The sequence below is a fragment of the Cervus elaphus genome, chromosome 5 (assembly GCF_910594005.1).
Source record: "Cervus elaphus chromosome 5, mCerEla1.1, whole genome shotgun sequence".
Classification (NCBI taxonomy): Eukaryota; Metazoa; Chordata; class Mammalia; order Artiodactyla; family Cervidae; genus Cervus; species Cervus elaphus.
This window is the reverse complement of record NC_057819.1, coordinates 84,974,126-84,993,175: the sequence shown is the minus strand read 5'-3', so window position 1 is coordinate 84,993,175 and position 19,050 is coordinate 84,974,126. Positions and strand designations below refer to the sequence as shown.

At 36.1% G+C, this 19,050-nt stretch overlaps 1 protein-coding gene and 1 non-coding gene across 9 annotated transcripts in view; one reads left to right on the top strand and one right to left on the bottom strand.

Moving 5' to 3' along the window:
* BCAS3 (BCAS3 microtubule associated cell migration factor) overlaps nucleotides 1-19,050 on the top strand; it is a 579,738-nt gene that overhangs the window by 209,726 nt on the left and 350,962 nt on the right. For all 8 annotated transcript variants that reach the window (XM_043902888.1, XM_043902895.1, XM_043902891.1 and 5 more), the window contains exon 15: nucleotides 5,119-5,383. In XM_043902888.1, coding sequence (XP_043758823.1) covers nucleotides 5,119-5,383 — 265 coding nt within the window. The remainder of the gene's footprint in view (nucleotides 1-5,118; nucleotides 5,384-19,050) is intronic.
* On the bottom strand, nucleotides 6,062-6,168 carry LOC122695719. The gene has a single exon (XR_006341477.1). It is a non-coding gene; the product is annotated as a U6 spliceosomal RNA (small nuclear RNA).

Sequence of the window (19,050 nt, the reverse complement as noted above, 5' to 3'; positions counted from 1 at the left end):
GGAAAGTGGATACTTTCCCAGAATACTGCAGCAGCATCCTGCTTTTGTCTGGCTGATCATAACTGTGTCAGCGCCTGCTCTAAGAGAGGCTGTGGGCAGTGTGTAGGAAGCATCTGTAGTGGTGGCAGGTGAGGTAGTGAAGGCTGGAGGTTGGGTGTTCCATGTGCCATCCACTAGTTACCTCTGTACAACCATAAATCAAAGTATCGTGCATTTTCATCATCTCAGAACGTTTCCTCTGGCCCTTTTCAGTCAATCTACTGCCCCACTCACACCCTGGGAAATCATTGCTTTTACTTAATTTTTTAAAAAAGTATCTTTTACATAATTTCTAAGATTTGGTATGGGGCTACAGGGCTGCTATTTCTGGTCAGTTTATTAATTTTTCTAGCTCCATATTACAGACTTAAGGTCAGTAACAGAGTCCTTATCTGAGTGTTCAAAAACTGCAGATTTCTTGATTGTGTCTCCCCCAAGACCTCCCAACATCTCCTGAGTTGTAATTCTGAATGTGGGACCAAAGATCTGTGTTTCTTACAGATAGTCTTAAGTGCTGCCTAGCACACTGAAGTTAGGGAATATCTGGTTTAGATTTTAGGGTGTTAAAATAACCCTAAAATTTTAAACTGCTGTTACTGGCTAATTGAGACCGTGGAGTAAATTGGTGGCATAAATTTAGAGCCTTGTGTGATGCTGATTGCTGTATCTTAGATTCTTGAATGTAATAACACTTAATTCTAGTGCTCAAATACTGTTGTTTTATATGTCATTTGAATTCAGCCCATTCTGTGAACGAATATACACTTGGTTTTGTTTTAATAAAATGTTGGCCGTAATCATTCCATATATGTCTGCTATATTAGATTTTTGTTGCCCCAAATATTGTTTGGGTGAGTAAATCAATGAAATTCATTTAGATTGCTGATAAAATGTTTTTATAAATTAGAATTACTGAAATACAGCTGCACTAAGTTTTAAGAAAAATTTAGTTTTCTACAGGCCTAATTGGTTTCTCATAGCCAAATTTTGCATCATTACAATAAGAAGCAAGTGTAAGATGTTATAAATATGCCAGAAAATGCATTTAAAGAGCAATAAATTATGTGACCCAGTAGAAATTTGCAAAACAATTAAGCACTTTGTATTTCTCATTTATATCTTGTTAAGCATGCTGACATTTGCTTATTTAAAAGCTCAGAACTGATAATAATGAGTGTCCTAATGAGGGTTCCCCGTCTTTCTTGTTTTTAACAATATGTGAAAAACCACCCAACTTCTTTGATAACATGGACAGTTACATCATTTTGCATTTTGTGGATAGGCGACTTGTTATCCTCTGTAACGTTATTTAAAGGATTAAACTTTCCCTAGTTTCTTGACTGCTGATGTCTTCAGCAACTCGTCTCTGCTCATTTATGTATCCCGATGTGTCTTTAAGTTCATAGAGTAGAATCACTTCTCTAACAGCAGTTTTCTAAGTAAGCATTTAGTGGAATTCTGTCTACTTGCCTTGATACTATTTGTTACCACCACCTCATTTCAGAAGTATTCTTAAAATAAAAGAAGGAAACTTCTTTTCCTTGAGAAGACCAAGAAGTCGTCTTGATTATAAGTGTCTTGGAAAAAGGTTTTAGATAACATGTTTTAGTTCTACTGATGATGGAACATAAGTTACTCAATAAGCCTAAAGATTTTTTTATTTATTTGATTCTGGCTGTGTTAATGCGTATGAGACAATAATATTAAATTCGTCCGGTGCTGTTTCTTCCCTCTGGCTTCTGCTGTTTACCCTTTTCTTTGTCCTGCTGCTTCCTTTTCTTTCGCTTTTCTGTTAGTCATTTAGCTGAAAGTTATTGTAGGCGAAGAAGACAGATGAGACACTTGAGGAATGACTTTCTATTTGTAATTCTAGACTCGCTGGGAGTTAAATTTCTCAGCATAAAGAATCAGGAGATTCTTTAATTATAACATTAATGTGGCATTTGGATGTGTCACAGCAATTGAAATGGGTGGACATGTGGTTCAGTTTAGGGTATATCTGTGTATTGATCATTTTTGTCTATCAGTCATCTTGCAATGAAATATTGTTTGATGTATAAAACTAAAATTTCTTTTTTATTTCAAAGGTTCTAGGCTCTTGTACTTTGATGAATATTTATAGCTTTTATTTGTAAGGTATTTCTGGAATGTTAGTCAAGATTTTGAATTGAATTTAGGCTTATCAAAGATTTAATATATTGAAAATTAGCTTCTTGGATTGCTTGAAGAATTTTACTTAGTTCATGTTGCTATAATGTTAGCTAATATTTTTCATATTCACATATATATATAGACACGTGCATTTTTCAAGTTAAATCCTACTCATCAGCATCTTTAAATTATCATACTTTTGTTGTCTGGTTTATTTTTTAAAATACTATTTGACAGTTGTTTTATGTGCTGGAAAATTAGTTTATCATTTAGTCAGTGTAGAAATCTTTCTTATGTACCTGTGACTTGCCTGTTTTTCAAGAGACTGTGGTTAAAACAGTATTGAATTTTACTTGGCTATCTTTTTAAAATATAAAAGTAAATAGAGATTTTTGTTCAAATTTTCACCATTAGACTGGTTTCAAGATAAAAGTATTAAATTCAGTTTGTCAATTTGAAAATACTGGAAATTCTGTATTAGCGTCTGATAAATGTCATACAATTTAGTGACTAACTTTACCTAGATCAAGTCTGTGGCCAGCCAGTTGTTTCTGTAAAAAGTTCTTTTTTTTTTTTTAATGAACATAACTGCATTCATTGATCTATATATGTCTTCTATGGTTACTTTGACACTGGAAGGGCAGAGTTGAGTAGTTGAAATAGCTGAGAGAAAAAAAAAAACAAATAGCTGAGAGAGAGCATATAGAGTTGGCCTATAGTGTTTGCCGACCACTGCAAATACATAAGTTTTTATGTTTTTAAATTGTTTTAAAACAATTTAAAACAATTTTAAAACAATTTAAAAAGAGTGATTTTTTAAATTGAGTCTTTGACATGCAGTATGCAGATTTAAGGTATACAGCTTGTTACTCCGATACATTTATATATTGTAATGTGATTGCCTGTTGTAGCCAAATTTATCACTTTACATAACTGTGCAGTCGTTGTTGTTGAGTCACTAAGTCGTGTTCGATTCTTTTGTGACCCCATGGACTGTAGCCCATGAGGCTCCTCTGGCCACGGTATTTCCCAGGCAGGAATAATGGAGTGGGTTGCATTTCCTTCTCTAGGGGATTTTCCTGACCCAGGGATCAAACCCGTGTCTCCACCATTGACAGATAGATTCTTTGCCACTGAGGCACCTGGGAAGCCCAATTGTAAAATATTATCATCTATATCATTATACTGTACTTTAGAGCTCTGTGGTTTGTTTACTACTTGTTACAAGTTTGTACCCTTAAAGACCATCAGTCTTATCCCCACCTTGCATCCCCTGGTAACCACCATTTTACTTTTTTTTTTTTTAATAAGTTTGCTTTTTTATTTTTCACATTTAAGTGATACCATAAAGTACTTTCTCTGTCTGACTTACCTGGTTTAGCATAATGGGTTCAAGGCACATCTGTGTTGTCACATATAGCAGGATATCCATCTTTATCATGGCTGAAATATTCCATTGTGTATATGTATGTATCACATCTTTTTTTTCCTGTCTTCTGTTGATGGGCATTTGGGTAGTCACTGGAGTGCTTTGAGACATTTTCTCTTCCTACTTCTCTTCAGGGTCCTTTAGCTGCTGTGTTTATTGAAGGGACTCCCCCCTAACTTCCCTTCAGCTACCCTTATCTCCACCACAAATTCACTCCCCTTCATTTCACTCCCACAGTCATCCTTCAAGAACTGAATGCTCTGTTTTCCTTTGGCTGTGCTGTGCTGCTTGTGGAATCTTAGTTCTCCACCAGGGATGGAACTCGGACCCGCAGCAGTGAAAGAGTCTTAACCAGTGGACTGCTAGGGAGTTGCTCAGAATTGAAATCTTTACTCCACTCTTTTCTAAATAAAATCCAGACACCGCTTGCTCTGACTTTTATGTTGTTTCTGACATACTGAAATACTTGCCTTTCATTTCCATCTTGAAAGTGAAAGTGTTAGTAGCTCAGTCGTATCTGACTCTTTCCGACCCCATGGACTGTAGACCACCAGACTCCTCTGTCCATGGGATTCTTCAGACAAGAAGACTGGTGTGGGTAGCCATTCCCTTCTCCAGGGAATCTTCCTGAACAAGGGATTGAACTTAGGTTTACCATCTGAGCCACCAGGGAAGCCCCTTCATCTTATGTCTATGCATTTATATCCAAAGTAGAATATCTTAATATGTCTAAATTAGAATGCCCTTCTCTCCTTTCTTTGTAAATATAGCCTACTTCAAAACTCATTTCCAGAACCCAGAACTATTCAGACCATGTTTTTGATGCCACTCCTGAGTCTCTGTGTGCTCTCTCGAACATCTCCTTTTTGCCTGTCACAAGCAGACGTTGTATATTCCTTCTTTTTTGTTACCACTGTGCCTCATGTGTAAGAGTTATTTCACTTTTATATGTTATATTTCTGTTAATGTCTTTTCTTCCTTGTAGGCTGTGAGCTCAAGGATGATTTTATCTGCCTCTTGTTCTTAGTGTTTATTAGCATGTTACCCAGCAGGTATTTGTTAAATAAATGATTAGATTAATCACTTCACCTTGTATACATTGTATAATTATGTTTTAATTTTTCTCTTCTATGCTTTTTGGAAGGCAGATGCCTTTAAAGAAATAAATATGATCCATGTATCCTTTTTTTTTTTTTAAATATAGGTTTATAGAGCGAAACCACCTAGGTCTTGTTTTCTGATTTGGCACTCTATACAGCAAGGGGTAGAATTCCCTTTAGAATATCTAAATCTTATCAAATCCCTGATGTGAAGTTTTGATCACTATTCACAATGACTCTAGTCTTTAATATAAGCATTTTGAAAATATAACCTGATCTGAGATAAATTTGGTAACCAGGCAAGCATTTCTGTTTGTATTTGGAAATATGTGTGTGATATTCTTCATTAAATCTGAATAGTTGCAGTCATTTCTGTGTTTTTCCATGTTTCATTTCTAGGTGCAAGACATATGCTTCAGCCATGATTGTCGCTGGGTTGTGGTCAGTACACTCCGGGGCACTTCCCATGTTTTCCCAATCAACCCTTATGGTGGCCAGCCTTGTGTTCGAACACATATGTCACCACGAGTCGTGAATCGTATGAGTCGTTTCCAGAAGAGTGCTGGGCTGGAAGAGATTGAACAGGAACTGACATCTAAGCAAGGAGGTCGCTGTAGCCCTGTCCCAGGTCTATCCAGCAGCCCCTCTGGATCCCCTCTGCACGGTAAACTCAGTTTTCTCTCTCTTCACTGTTCCCAACAGTCCTTCTCCCCTTTACCTTTAATTTTTGAGATCTGGAATAAAATAAACCCGTTTTTCTAATCTGTTCATACAAAGAAGATCTTGGGTTCATTTGAGGACATTCTTAATATATTAAATCATTTAATAAATTGAAATAATGGTGATGATGATCATTACCATGATATTTTAACTCCCTAACTTTTTCACTGTATAAGGATTACTTGATGCCATGTATATGGAATATGGAGTTCAAGACCATTTTCATAAATTTAGAGATTGAATTTTTTATCTGTAGATCTTTTCCAGAAAACTCTGGCTTTAACCAGAGTCAGTACTATAGTTCATTAAGAAATATCTGTTGTGGGAGAGGGATAGTCTTGAGTCATACATATTTTAGAGCAGTATTTGCATTTTATTTTAATATACACCTCTGTGGAATTTCTATTAATGTATTGCAAAAAAAGCCCCCCAAATCCCAAAGACACGTATAAGTCTATACTTTAGAGAAAATACTTGTATAACCATCATCCTAACCAATAAATGAAACATCAGAACTCCATTTTTGTGCCCCCTTCCTGTAAAAGCAAACCATGATTCTGACTATAGGGTAATCACTTTCCTACTTTTATTTTTTATTTTTTTATATATATATATATATTTTAAAAATATGGAACGCTTCACGAATTTGCGTGTCATCCTTGCGCAGGGGCCATGCTAATCTTCTCTGTATCGTTCCAATTTTAGTATATGTGCTGCCGAAGTGAGCACACTTTCCTACTTTTAAAAAAGTGAACTTTTGCTCACTATTGTTTGTGAGATTAATTCATTTATTTTCATTTCTCTTGCATATTCCATTTGTATAAGTATATTTCTACTTATTTATTTATCCTTTCTCCGACTGTTGATTTATATTTTGGTGGTTTCTTGTGGAGTTCTTATGTATAATGAAGATATGAAAATGTTGGTACTTGTTTCATAGTGCAAATGTGTGCTCATTTTTGAGTGGAAATACTAGGTTACAACATATGCAAATCTTGACTTTGGTAGATATTACCAGAGTGGTTGTAGTTATTTTCTTGGACTCCAAAATCACTGCAGATGGTGACTGCAGCCATGAAATTAAAAGATGCTTGCTCCTTGCAAAAAAGCTATGACAAATCTAGACAGCAGAGACATCACTTGCTGCCAAAGGTCTTTACAGTCAAAGCTATGGTTTTTCCAGTAGTCATGTACAGATGTGAGAGTTGGACCATAAAGAAGGCTGAGTACCGAAGAATTTATACTTTCAAATTGTGGTGCTGGAGAAGACTTTTGAGAGTCTCTTGGACTGCAAGGAGATCAAACCAGTCAATCCTAAAAGAAATCAACCCTGAATATTCATTGGAAGGACTGATGCTGAGGCTGAAGCTCTAATACTTTGGCCATCTGATGTGAAGAACTGACTCATTTGAAAAGACCCTGATGCTGGGAAAGATTGAAGGTGGGAGGAGAAGGGAGTAACAGAGGATGAGATGGTTGGATGACATCACTGACTTAATGGACATGAGTTTTAGGAAACTCTGGGAGATAGTGAAGAACAGGGGAACCTGGTGTGTTGTAGTCCATAGCATTGCAATGAGTCGGACATGACTTAGCAACTGTACAACAACAACTTCTATCTAGTTCCAAATATATTGTCTTCACTCCAGACAAAAACTGCATATTCTTTAAGAAGTTCCTCTCCACTCTTCTGTGTCCAAGTCCCTAGCAACCACCAATCTGCTTCCATCTGTACAGATGTACCTGATATGGTTATTTCATATAACTGCAGTCATAAAATATGTGACCTTTTGTCTGGCTTCTTTGAGGTACAGCCACATTGTAGTCTGTATCATTACTTCATTCCTTTTTATGGTCGAATAGTATTCTGTTATGTGTATGTTCCACAGTATTTTATCCATTCATCCATTGATGAGTACTTGGGTTGTTTCCGCCTTCTAGCTTTTGTGAATAGTGGTACTATGAACATGTGTGTACAAGTGCTTGTTTGAGTATACCTTTGTGGTTCTGTGTATATCCTTATCCTTATTTGTTTTAGCTCCTGCTTGAACACATGTGCTTTTGTAATACCTAGTCAATTAAAGATACATGTAATAGATAAATTTAGATATATTTTTTCCTTGGAGGAAATTGTAAGATAGACTGAAAAAATATATTTGTAACTAGAATCCTGAGGAGAAATTCTACAACTCAGAAAAGTTTGGGCCCTTTGTTGTTTTTGTTTTAAGATTTTTTTGATGTGGACCTTTTTTTTTTTTTTTGATGTGGACCATTTTTAAAGTCTTTATTTAATTCGTTAGAACGTTGCTTCTGTTTTATGTTGCTTTGGTTTATGGCCACAAGGCAGGCATGTGGAGATCTTCTCTTCCTGACCAAGGATGGAACCCACAACCCCTGCATTAGGAAGTGAAGTCCTCAGGAAGTCCCAAGTTTGGGATCTTTGTTTTCTACCTAGATAATGTTTTGTGCTTTGGTTCTATTATTTTTTATAAGAATAGTTTTGATTCATTTATATTTAATTAGTGATCCATGAAAATCTTTTACAATAAGTCTTGGGTGAAAACAGTCATTAAAAAAAGTATTTAGCATGTTTAAAAGGTTTAGAAAGCTTTGAGATATTTATTCATATTTTCAGCTATTTGTAGGAAATTTACTTCAGAAATGATTCCTTACATTTTTAGGTGTAACTTTTGTCACATTGAGTTCCCTGTTGGCTCAGTAGTAAAGTCTACCAATGCAGGAGATGTGGGTTTGATCCCTGAGTCAGGAAGATCCCTTGGAGAAGAAAATAGCAACCCACTCCAGTATTCTTGCCTGGGAAATCCCATGGATAGAGGAGTCTGGTGGGCTACAGTCCATGGGGTCACAAAAGAACTGGACATAACTTTAGCTACTAAACAACAACAGTACAACTTTGTTCTATAATTAGGTGGTACTATAGACTGAGCGCCAAAAAACTAATGCTTTCAAATTGTGATGCTGGAGAAGACTTTTGAGAGTCCATTGGACAGCAAGGAAATCAAACCAGTCAATCCTAAAGGAAATCAACCCTGAATATTCATTGGAAGGACTGATGGTGAAGCTGAAGCTCCAATACTTTGGCTACCTGATGTGAAGAGCCAACTCATTGGAAAAGACCCTGATGCTGGGACAGATGGAGGGCAGGAGGAGAATGGGGCAACAAAGGATGAGATGGTTGGATGGCATCATCAGCTCAATAGACATGAGTTTGAGCAAACTCCAGGAGATAGTGAAGGACAGGGAAGCCTGGTATGCTACAGTCCATGGAGTCACAAAGAGTCAGACACAACTTAGCGACTGAACAATGAACAACATAGGTACTTCAAGGGCTTTGCTTTTTGTGTTGCATATTTTTCTTAACTTCACTTTCACCATAAACTTTATGGAGAGAGATTCAGTGTGCACACTGGGTGGGTAGGTTGACCAGAGAACCAGATATATTAGTAGAAAAATAGGGAGAATTTGTAGTCTTTCCATGTGTGCCTTTTCAGAGAGCATTCTTCTGAGCTCCTCTTTTCTTCCCACTCTTCCTTCTCTAACAAGATACCATATACCAGGTTCTGTGTTAGACTTTGGGCATAAGATGCACAGAAAATTGAGGTCATCTCTGCTCTTGTCTCAGGGGAAAAAGCACATACTGAATGCTGACCAAGTACCTTTCCATGTATTTTTGCTGAAGAGTGCCAAGTGCCAGCCAATTAAGGATTTGTCATTTGTAAAAGATCAGACCTTTGAAGAGTAATACTTGAATTCTCTGTCAAAATATATTATTTTCCCTCAGCATTATTTCTTTCACAACTTTCTTAATGTTTTTGCATAAAGTTAAGAGAAGACATCTCAGAGAGGAGATTATGGGGTTTGGGGCAACACAGCTGTTCTTAAATTCCCCTTTGAAAGCAAGGAATTTCAGGGGACATTTTCCTCCTCATAACGTGTGCTGAAGTTTAATTAAGTTGGAATTTCACCTGCTTTTACTCCATCGTTTTTTCTCATTTTTAAAGTGCAGACTTTAGACTGATGGTCATTTTTCTTTATGTTCTTTTTGTATGGTACATGTCAAAACAAAATGGGCATTGTTGTTGGTTAGTTCTAAAAATGATGTATTTACAGTTTGTGTGGATAAACAATCTGATGCTAGTCAAAAACAATGTAAACTTTTGAACGGGGAGGGATTCATCTTGAAAATGAATCATGCTTTGGCGGTATTACCGTTGTTTGTCTGTGCTCTTTTTAGCAAAGTAAAGGAAACTGTTAAATAACAGTTGATATAGGGATATTTCCTTTTTACTTTCTGGAGGCAGTCCAGTTTAAGTTAGGATTATTTTATCTATTTGCCATTTTTTACTGAACAGAGGATGTTTATTTATTTGAAACATAACTCTCTCTAAATATCTCTTTCATTTCTAATCTTGTTGCCTGGAACTTAGGCTTTGTAAGGCATTCTTAAGATCCATGAACGTGGATAGGAAAATATCTCAACTTTAGGTTTATGATCCCCTACCCAAAGTTAAATGTTTTCTTTCACTATGAATATAGACAACACATGCCAGTAATAGCAGTTCTTGTAACACTGTCACCAGTAAAAAAAAAGATGCTTTTGTATCATATACAAAAAATATATTTTGAAGTCTTTTGAATTGTTGATATATTTTGAAATATGGTTTGTGCTCATCGTTGCTTGAAAATTTTTATATATTATTATGTAATATTACTGCTTTTAATATTTATTTACATGTATTACTCTAGCAGAACTTAATTTTTAAAATAAACTGATAGCTTTACTTCAATATAATAATACAGTTTTCTTTTGTAATTCTGTGTATTGTATCCCATGCATTTCTAAGTATTATTCTGAGAAAGAAACCACAGACTTTTCTGGGCTGTTGAAGTAGTCCACGACAGAAATGATTAAGAACTTCTTGTCATCATTTCTTACCTCATCTGTTTCAGTAGCTTCTAGCCTTTTTTTTTTTTTTCTTTTAACTATTGGAAGCATTTTCTTTGTTAACCGTAAATACACTCTTCCACTTTCCTACTTTCAGTTTTTCAGTGTTTCACTATGCTTTTGGGATGTTCTGGAAGGTTCTACTTTCTTCCCAGCTTCTTGTCCCACCACACCTACATTTCCATACCCTTCCCTGAAAAGGCCACATATATTCGTTTCTTGACATACTCTTCTAGAAATAATTTTTATTCCCTGAATGTTTACTAAAACCCTCTTCATTCTGACCTAGTTAACAGTGGCACTTCATCTCTTAAACCTTTTTTAACCATGTCTGAATGTTGTGTCTTCTGTATCAGGTGTGGTCTTGGCACTGTGCACATAATTTTATTATATTTTAGTATGTTAATTGTTCATTGGCATGCCTGTGTCTCCCAGTAGGTTGACCTCTATGAAGAGAGGATCTTTTTCTTATTTATATTTATATCTTGGTACCTCATGTAGTATTTGGTAAAATGTAGATTCTAAGTCTTCAAATGAAAGTTTTCAAACATCTATCAAGGTTTTCTAATAAAAACAACTCATTACTTGTCAGAATGAAGAACTTTTCATTCATGGTAATGTTGCTTCTCATTTCAACATCTATAAGATTCTTTCATTTTATTCAAGAACTTTTCATTAATGTTACTATGTTCTGAGCTCTAAGGACACAGCAGTGAATAAAAAAGGAAAACATCTGTGTTTCCATGGAGCTGACTTTCTAGTGGAGTGATGTGTATGATGCATAGGATAGACGGTAGGTGGATGGATGGATAAATAGGTAGTTTTATGTGCTGTGGGACAGAGTAAAGGAAGGGAGGTAGGGTGTACTGGCGAGGACTGCAGTTTGAAATTAGGCTGCTTCCAGCAGGCCTTACTGAGAAGATGACATTTGAATAGAGTTCTGATGGAAGTGTGGGAGGAAGTCATGCACATACCTGCAGAACGTGTTCCAGGCAGAAGAAACAGCCAGTGGAAAACCCCTGAGCTGGGAATGTGTCTGGAGTGTCCCTGGAGAGGCAAGGAGACCCATGTGGTTGAGAAACATCACGGAAGCCACAGAGTAGAAGATGCGGTCAGAGAGGCAGTGCAGCCAGGTCATGTCAGCCTTTGACTTTTACTCAGAGTGAAGTGGGGAAGCTGTGGAGGGTTTTGAGTGACGTGGCAAGACTGCAGAAAGGAGATGTGTATTGAAAATGCACCATCTGCCATCTGACAAGATGAGAACCCTACCGAGACCAGTGAAGAGGGTATCGTAGAGATCCAGGCGAGGGAAGAGAAGTCAGGGTGACTAGTAAGGCTTTTAGCCTGAGCACCTGGAAGGGTGGGACTGCTGTCACAGTGAAATGAGGATCACAGGGGTAAAGCAGGTTTGGGGATAGAGACAGGATCAGAAGTTTTGGACATGTTTACTTTAAGAGGGATCTTGACCTAGTGATGCTAGGTAGGTAGTTGGTTTTATGAATCTGGAGTTTAGTGGGAAGGAATAGGCTGAGAATAAATGTTGGGAAGGCATAGATGAAGAAAGCCAAAGCAGGAGGAGATCACCTAGTAAGTGAATGAGTATGAAAAGATGGAGATGTCCCAGGTCTGAGTCCTAGGGTCCTCCAACTTTAAGTAGTAAGTGGCATAGAAAGAAAGTCACACATGAGAAATCCTAGAGGCCAAACAAAGACATTTTTTTTTTTTCCTGAGAAAAGGGAGGGAGTGATTAATGTGTTAAATTCTGCCAATAGGACAATTAAGATAAGGACTGAGAAAAACACAGAATACCGTTGCATTTAGTCAAGAGAGGACATGTGGCTTTGATAAGGGCAATTTTGGTGGAGCCATGGGGGCCTGATAGGGGTGGATTTTATTAAGGATGGGAAGAGAGAAATTGGAGGCCAATATTGACAGGCCTTTCATTGAGCACTGATGGAAACTGGGGAAAAGTTAGAGGGCAAAGCTGGAGTGGGAAATGGTAACCCACTGCGGTTTTCTTGCCTGGAAAATTCCGTAGATGGAGGAGCCTGGCGGGCCGCAGTCCGTGGGATCCATAGAGGGTCGGACCCGACTGAGCATGCATGCACTCACACTAGAGGGCAAAGAGAAGACTGCTTCTGTTTTCTCATAGAAATAGGAAGTGAATGTGGTTGCGGGTATTGGGAGCTTCAAGGAGACAGGCAGATAGTCCTCTGGGACATGAGGACTAACCTTTACCAGTTAGGAAGTTTTTGCTGAATGAAGAAACCCCTTCTGCCACTATTATTTATGCTTCAAGCAAATTTAATTACTTGCTTTTGCTTTTCAGCTTCAGTTGACACCTTGTTTCTGCACCTGAATTGCTTTCTGCTTATTTCTTCAGGTAAATGTTGAATGCGTCTTGGCAGCTCAGCTCAGCTCTCAATGTGCTTTCTCCCTCTTAACATAAAATGCCTAACTCCGCTGTTTGTTTCTTCTGTAAGTTCTTTATCTGGATTTATTGCTTACTGCTTTCTACCTATTATTTTTGATGATCTCCATTATTAACTGTGACTTCCTTCGGGAGTCAGTTGGAGGACCTGCAGTCACACTTCCTGTGGTGGAAGCTGGGTGACTTTCTGACTCTGTTAATTTAAACACAGTACTTGCTCTACCTGTGCCTTAATTCTCTATCAGTAAAATGGGGATAATAAAATTACCTCCCTTAGAGAGTTACTGTGAGGATCAAAGCACTCTGAATGGTGTCTGGCACATATGAAATAACTCAGGAAAAGATTAGCTGCTGTGATTAGTTTCATTATTGATTTTGTTTATTATTGAGGAGGTATATAGGACTGATTCACTATTCATATTTTTTTATAGTACCTTATATGCAGAAAAGAGAGTAAATGAAGAATTCATCCAGTAATAAGCGACTGAAATATAATTGTGACCTTATTTGTGTATAGGATCTTGTAGCATTATTAGACTCAAAATTGATAAGTTGATTTCTGACGTTGTTTCTTAATGTGTCTGACTCTTTTTGACCCCATGGACTGCAGCACACCGGGCTTTCCTGTCCTTCACTATCTCCTGGAGTTTGCTTAAATTCATGTCCATTGAGTTGGGGATGCCATCCAACCATCTCGTCCTCTGTTGCCCCCTTCTCCTCCTGCCCTTAATCTTTCCCAGCATCAGGATCTTTCCTAATGAGTTGGTTCCTCACATCAGGTATCCAAAGTATTGGAGCTTCAACTTCAGCATCAGTCCTTCCAATGAATATTCAGGGTTGATTTCCTTTAGTATTGACTGGTTTGATCTCCTTGCTGTCCAAGGGACTCTCAAGAGTCTTCTCCAGCACCACAGTTTGAAAGCATCAATTCTTTGGTGCTCAGCCTTCTTTATGAATGTGATACCATACATAAGGAAATATAGTTGGATAAATTAATCCATCCATTCTCTGGCCTTTGCATTTCTTTATTTTGCAAATTTTCCAGTTTAGATTGAAGAATATGGTGGTTACTATGTGACAGGGCTTTCAAGGAATTTATTTTTTCCTGTTTTTTTTCTGTTGCATCAACAGAGGGATTTTGGATTCACTTCTGTGGTTCTCAGAGGTGTCTCCTTCCCATTAAGTCATAGGTCCTCAAGGGAATCATAGCTTCAGGCATCTGAATTCCAGATTCTGCTTCTTTCAAATGCAAGTAGTTGATGAGACTCTGAGTCCTGTAGATGGGGCCTCCTTGGACTTGAAGCCTCCTTATTTTAATAAAGTGCTTCTAAGTAACTGGTAGCATCGCTTTTCTTCTTGGCATCTATATGAGACATTCTTTGTTTCTGTTAGAAACTCTGTTTATAGCCTTCATTTGATGGTTTATTGTAATTACTTACTTTTGTTGATCGGTAGTTTTCTTGATACAGACCACATCACAATTGTAAATACAAAGCAACCACACATTTCAACCTTATATAGTTTCACCTCCTTAAGACAATCAATAATAATGTGATGTTTCTTGACTTCTCTTTCCACATCACTGTTTACTTGTGGATTGAAGTTTCCATTTGTATGTTTTAATTTTTGCCAAGAAAAATCAATCATGTGCACTGTAGCTCTGCTTTAAATTTTATGCCTCATATGACACAGAGTATATATATAGTATATACATGTTAAATGGATGAAAATCTTCTTTTAGGCTATCATAGTTTAGTACCTTTTTTTTTAAACTGGTTGCATGTACTTTCTTGTAGTTCCTGTGAAGTTTGTAATTTGTTTTTTTAAGTCTAATAGTTTTCCTAGTGAGTTTTTTTCTTATAAGTTATTTGATCATCTTTGTTTTTACATTTCTATGCACAAAAATTATGTATACTTAAAATATTTTCGTGTCACTTCCTCTTGTTTCTCAGAGAGGGCAGATGAGTTCTTTAGGGAAAGTAGATTGAAAAGAGAGGCCTTATAATAAATACTGCCCTGAAAACAAAGTGCTTCTATTTCAGAAGCCCTAATTGAAGAAACCATCTACTAAATAAAGATAGCATGATTTTTTAATAGATTATTTTATACAGTAGTTATAGGTTCACAGCAAAATTGAGAGGAAGTTTAAGATACCATAGTTTTGAGAAAAATAAAATTACCTATGGAATATCTTTAAAAGCTCTTATATTATCTCTAAATTTTACTTTATATTAAATTTAAGACAATAAAACAAGTCTATTTGACTATTTTATCTTTTGTCTATATCATTTGTAATATGGCTTATTTTTCTCTCATTTTAAATTTTATTCCTTAAAATAAATACTGGCTTAAGTAGTTATAAATTGAAGCTAAATTGGCACTTTTTGTTTTGCTCTTTACTGTTTATGAAATATTTTGTGTTTTCTCTGTGTTTTTAACTTTGGTACGTCAGAGACTGCAGGTTTCAAATTTTGTTTTAAAATGGTTAATGAGACACGCCTTTAGAGGGCGATCTTTTCTAAACTTTCCCATGATTTCAGTCATGGCCGCCCTGGCTTTACCTGGTGTTCTGTGGATATTGAAGCCGTCTAAGATTTTGTAATAACTTAGCTTCCTTTTTATTATGTTTTCTATGATTTATTCCTCAAAGTCTTATTACAGAATTGAACTTTTGAAATAAATTACTGTCATTTATTATCTAGTTTTAGTATCTCATCCAGGTACCTAGCTCCTGTGAATGAATTTAGGGAGTTGAATGAAGGCAAATGTTTTAGTTAACCATCGGAGGGAGTGGTTTCTGTGTGTGCTAACAGTTCCTTTCTTTGTTTCTCTACATATTGCTATTCAAGGATCTATCTCTGTACTTTATGGGAGCAGTGATTACACTCCACTATTGAGGCATCAATAGGCCTGATACTTTTCTGCTAACATTTGGAGTTTTATTTTCGTTTACCTATTCAATAAAATTTTTGTACCGAAGCAGTACATACATTTATTAAAAAGTAACATGATATCACAATTTTATAATGAAAAATTACACTCTCCTGCACCCACTGCTCCCACTCAGAGGCTTTAATTCTTGATAATTTATTTCTTGCTGTCTTGGGTTTTTTTGCCCCTTTCTCGAAATCACGTCAGTTGGGTAATAGATATCCTACACTGAACCCCTAACTTCCTTTTCTATTTTCTATCTCTTTGTCTTTTTGTTTTACTTTAAAACAATATCCCCAACTTTATCTCCTAACCTGCTTATTGCATTTTAATTTCTACAGTATGTTTTTTTATTTCTCATGTTTTTTAATTTCTGCAATATGCTTTTAGTATCCTTTTCTGTGAATGTTTCTTTATTATCTCACCCTTTTCTTATTCTATAGATGTAAAATTGTTTATCTTTTTTAAAGGTAGTTATAATTTCTGATCCATTTCTTTGCTCCTTAGAGGATTTGGCTTCTCAATTTGCAGGTAAGCTTAGCCTTAGTTTTCCAGTGAGGAAGGTAATTAAGTAGGAAAATTCTGGTACCCAATGACCAGTGTCTGCAGGAGTGACCCAAGTAAACAGATTGAGAAATTATGAGACTTGGGAGTAGCAGCCATGAGCAGTCTTGAACTTAAGAATCTGAGCAGGAAGTAAAAACCTGACTGGTGGCTTAAAGTTTGCAAACTGCAGAAGGAGACGGTGAGTGGGGTCGGCGCTGTGCCGGGGTTACACAGAAATAGAAACCATAATGGTTTCTGTTGAGAAATAGAAACTATAATGGTTCTTAGCATAAAATGACATTTAGAATTTGGAGAAGGATGAGAAAAGGAAAGGGATTTAAGGTTCATTGAAAGAGTTATTAACATTGGATGATGTGTTTTTGCAGGTGAGAATATTGAAGCTAGAATGAAGCCCAAGAGTGAAGCTGTTTCAGAATGGCTAGAGTGGAGTTAGTATGGGCATTGCCATTGTTGGCAGCTTCAGACGAGACAGGCCATTCTCTTTTCAGTGCTGAGAATCTTTCCTGGTCAGGAATTAACAAACGTTCAATAATATTTCACTCCTGTCTAATTTGGAGTGGATTAAAGCATGTACACTTTGATAAAATCATGGATGAAAGAAAATATAAAGCGACAGTACTGTTAATTGAATATGGTTTTCTGGCAGCAATCCAGCTGATTAAGAAAAAGCGTTTCTGCTAAGGCAGCAGAGATACAAGGAAGGTGATAGAGTCTTCGTTATCAGGTGCCCAGGTAGGGTCAGGTGTCACTCTTCTTTGTGATTTTCTCCATCAAGGACTTTCTATCAAAAGTAGTTTTTAATATAGACAGGTAAATTCATGGTTTTTGCTTTTGGAGAAATACATGTAGAAGACAAAAACTTGAACTGTTTATTAATGTTCCTAAGGTATACTTGGACTTACTTCTTTTTCTTTTTTGATTGGTGAACAGTTCTCTCTCACACATTGTTGATAATTTAGGCAGCTAAATTGAGTATGGGTTTCCTGTTTTCTTCTTGAGCAGAACATGTAAGCATATTTTAGATAGAATGCTATTTAAGTGTTTTTAAACTGGAAATAAAATATATGTGAGTATAAAAGGTTTTATCTTCCCTTCTGTCAAAAATGCTGATTTGGCTCTTTTGCACAGTACTCCCATCTTTGTATGGTTGTTAAAATCTGTTGCTCTTTCCCATCTGAAGGAAATGCATCTTTGACACTTCTCATGACCTGAGTCATGATGCTGAAGTAGAGCCAGAAAATATCCTTAATGGTCATGAGTTAAAAGAAGGAAGGCTTCTATGGAGTGGGGGTAGGGGAGCGAGAAGGAGGTTGTGGGGAGCATCTTTGCTATTGCTATTTTGAATTACGTCTTTTTGATTATTAGGAAAGTTGCTCCCAGTGTACTACGATAGTTGTTGTTCAGCAGAAAATACTTGGATTTTAATCTTTAGTTCTTCCTTCAGTATACGGTGTTTAATGTACTGGAAAAAAGACCAGTTCTGCAAATGTTTACTTATTTTGAGTCCTCCGAGTCTAAGAACATTACACCTTAAATCTGGCAATTTATTCAGTATTTTATCTTATTACAGTGTTTGTTTTTATTTCATTCCAATTCCCATTCTTCCACATCTTATATGTTCAGTTTAAATAATAACATTATATTTACTGAATGATGCCGGTAAGTTTCTGTAAGATTTTTTCCTTTATCAGTTAAGTGCTTCTGTTTGCTCTGTTGACATGATACAGAATTCATTGCAAGATATTTAAGTATGAGAGATATGGGTATAGTATATTTTTAAAAAGCATTTCAATGAGGATTTATTTATACTTTGGAGAACTCATGTAATCCCAAATTTGGTTTAAGTGATGTCAGATTATGGGGTTTTTAGTTCTGGGGATTTTTTTCACTAAGTTTATTAAAAGTCTTCACTTCTAAGCACTTATTCCCAAAACTCTGCTTAAGCTCAATTCAGAAGACTGGGAAATTTTGAGGTTGCTTAAATTTGTTAGATTTAGGAATAATGTGAATCTTAAAGCAAAAGTCCCCAAATCTTTTTCTTTTATTCTTCTTATTTCTACAAAGAGTTTGCCTTGTTCCCTCTAGTGTTAAGTATTGTCCATTTAGTGTTAAGTATAGTCCATTTACTGTTTAGATTTTTCATTGTTGAAAGAGTGGTAAACTACTATCCTAATATTTAAAATGAATTAATAATTGCTGAAACTTCTAAAATACTAAGAGAACCAGCTCTTACAAATTTTCTTCATCTCAAATCTTAGAATGCTGTAAGAATAATAAACTAAGGTAATGAACTTCCTAATTATGGGGAAAGATTTTAAAAATTCATTTTGTAAATTTGGGTTGGCCCTGTGAACAGATTGTGCCAGAAATAGAGTGGAAAGGAAATGTAGACAAAACATGTTCACACAATATATTTAATTGCCTATCCCCATACACATTTTATCTCTGAAAATTTCTGGAAATATTTCTATTTCCCCACATTTGTATTTTTATGAATGTTGTTTCTAACTCTTGATCTCATCTCCCTTTCTAGGCTTATTTTTGCATTCCAAGGCTCCTTGTTCTCAGACAGCTTTTGTATCTTTTAAGAGTAGTGTAGACTGATCTTGTTCTACATATAGTTTTAGCAACAGTTCCTTTTGACTTTTAATTTTTACATATACATTTTCTAAATTTAATGAGTTTTAGATTTAAGGAAAGAAAAACACATTTACAT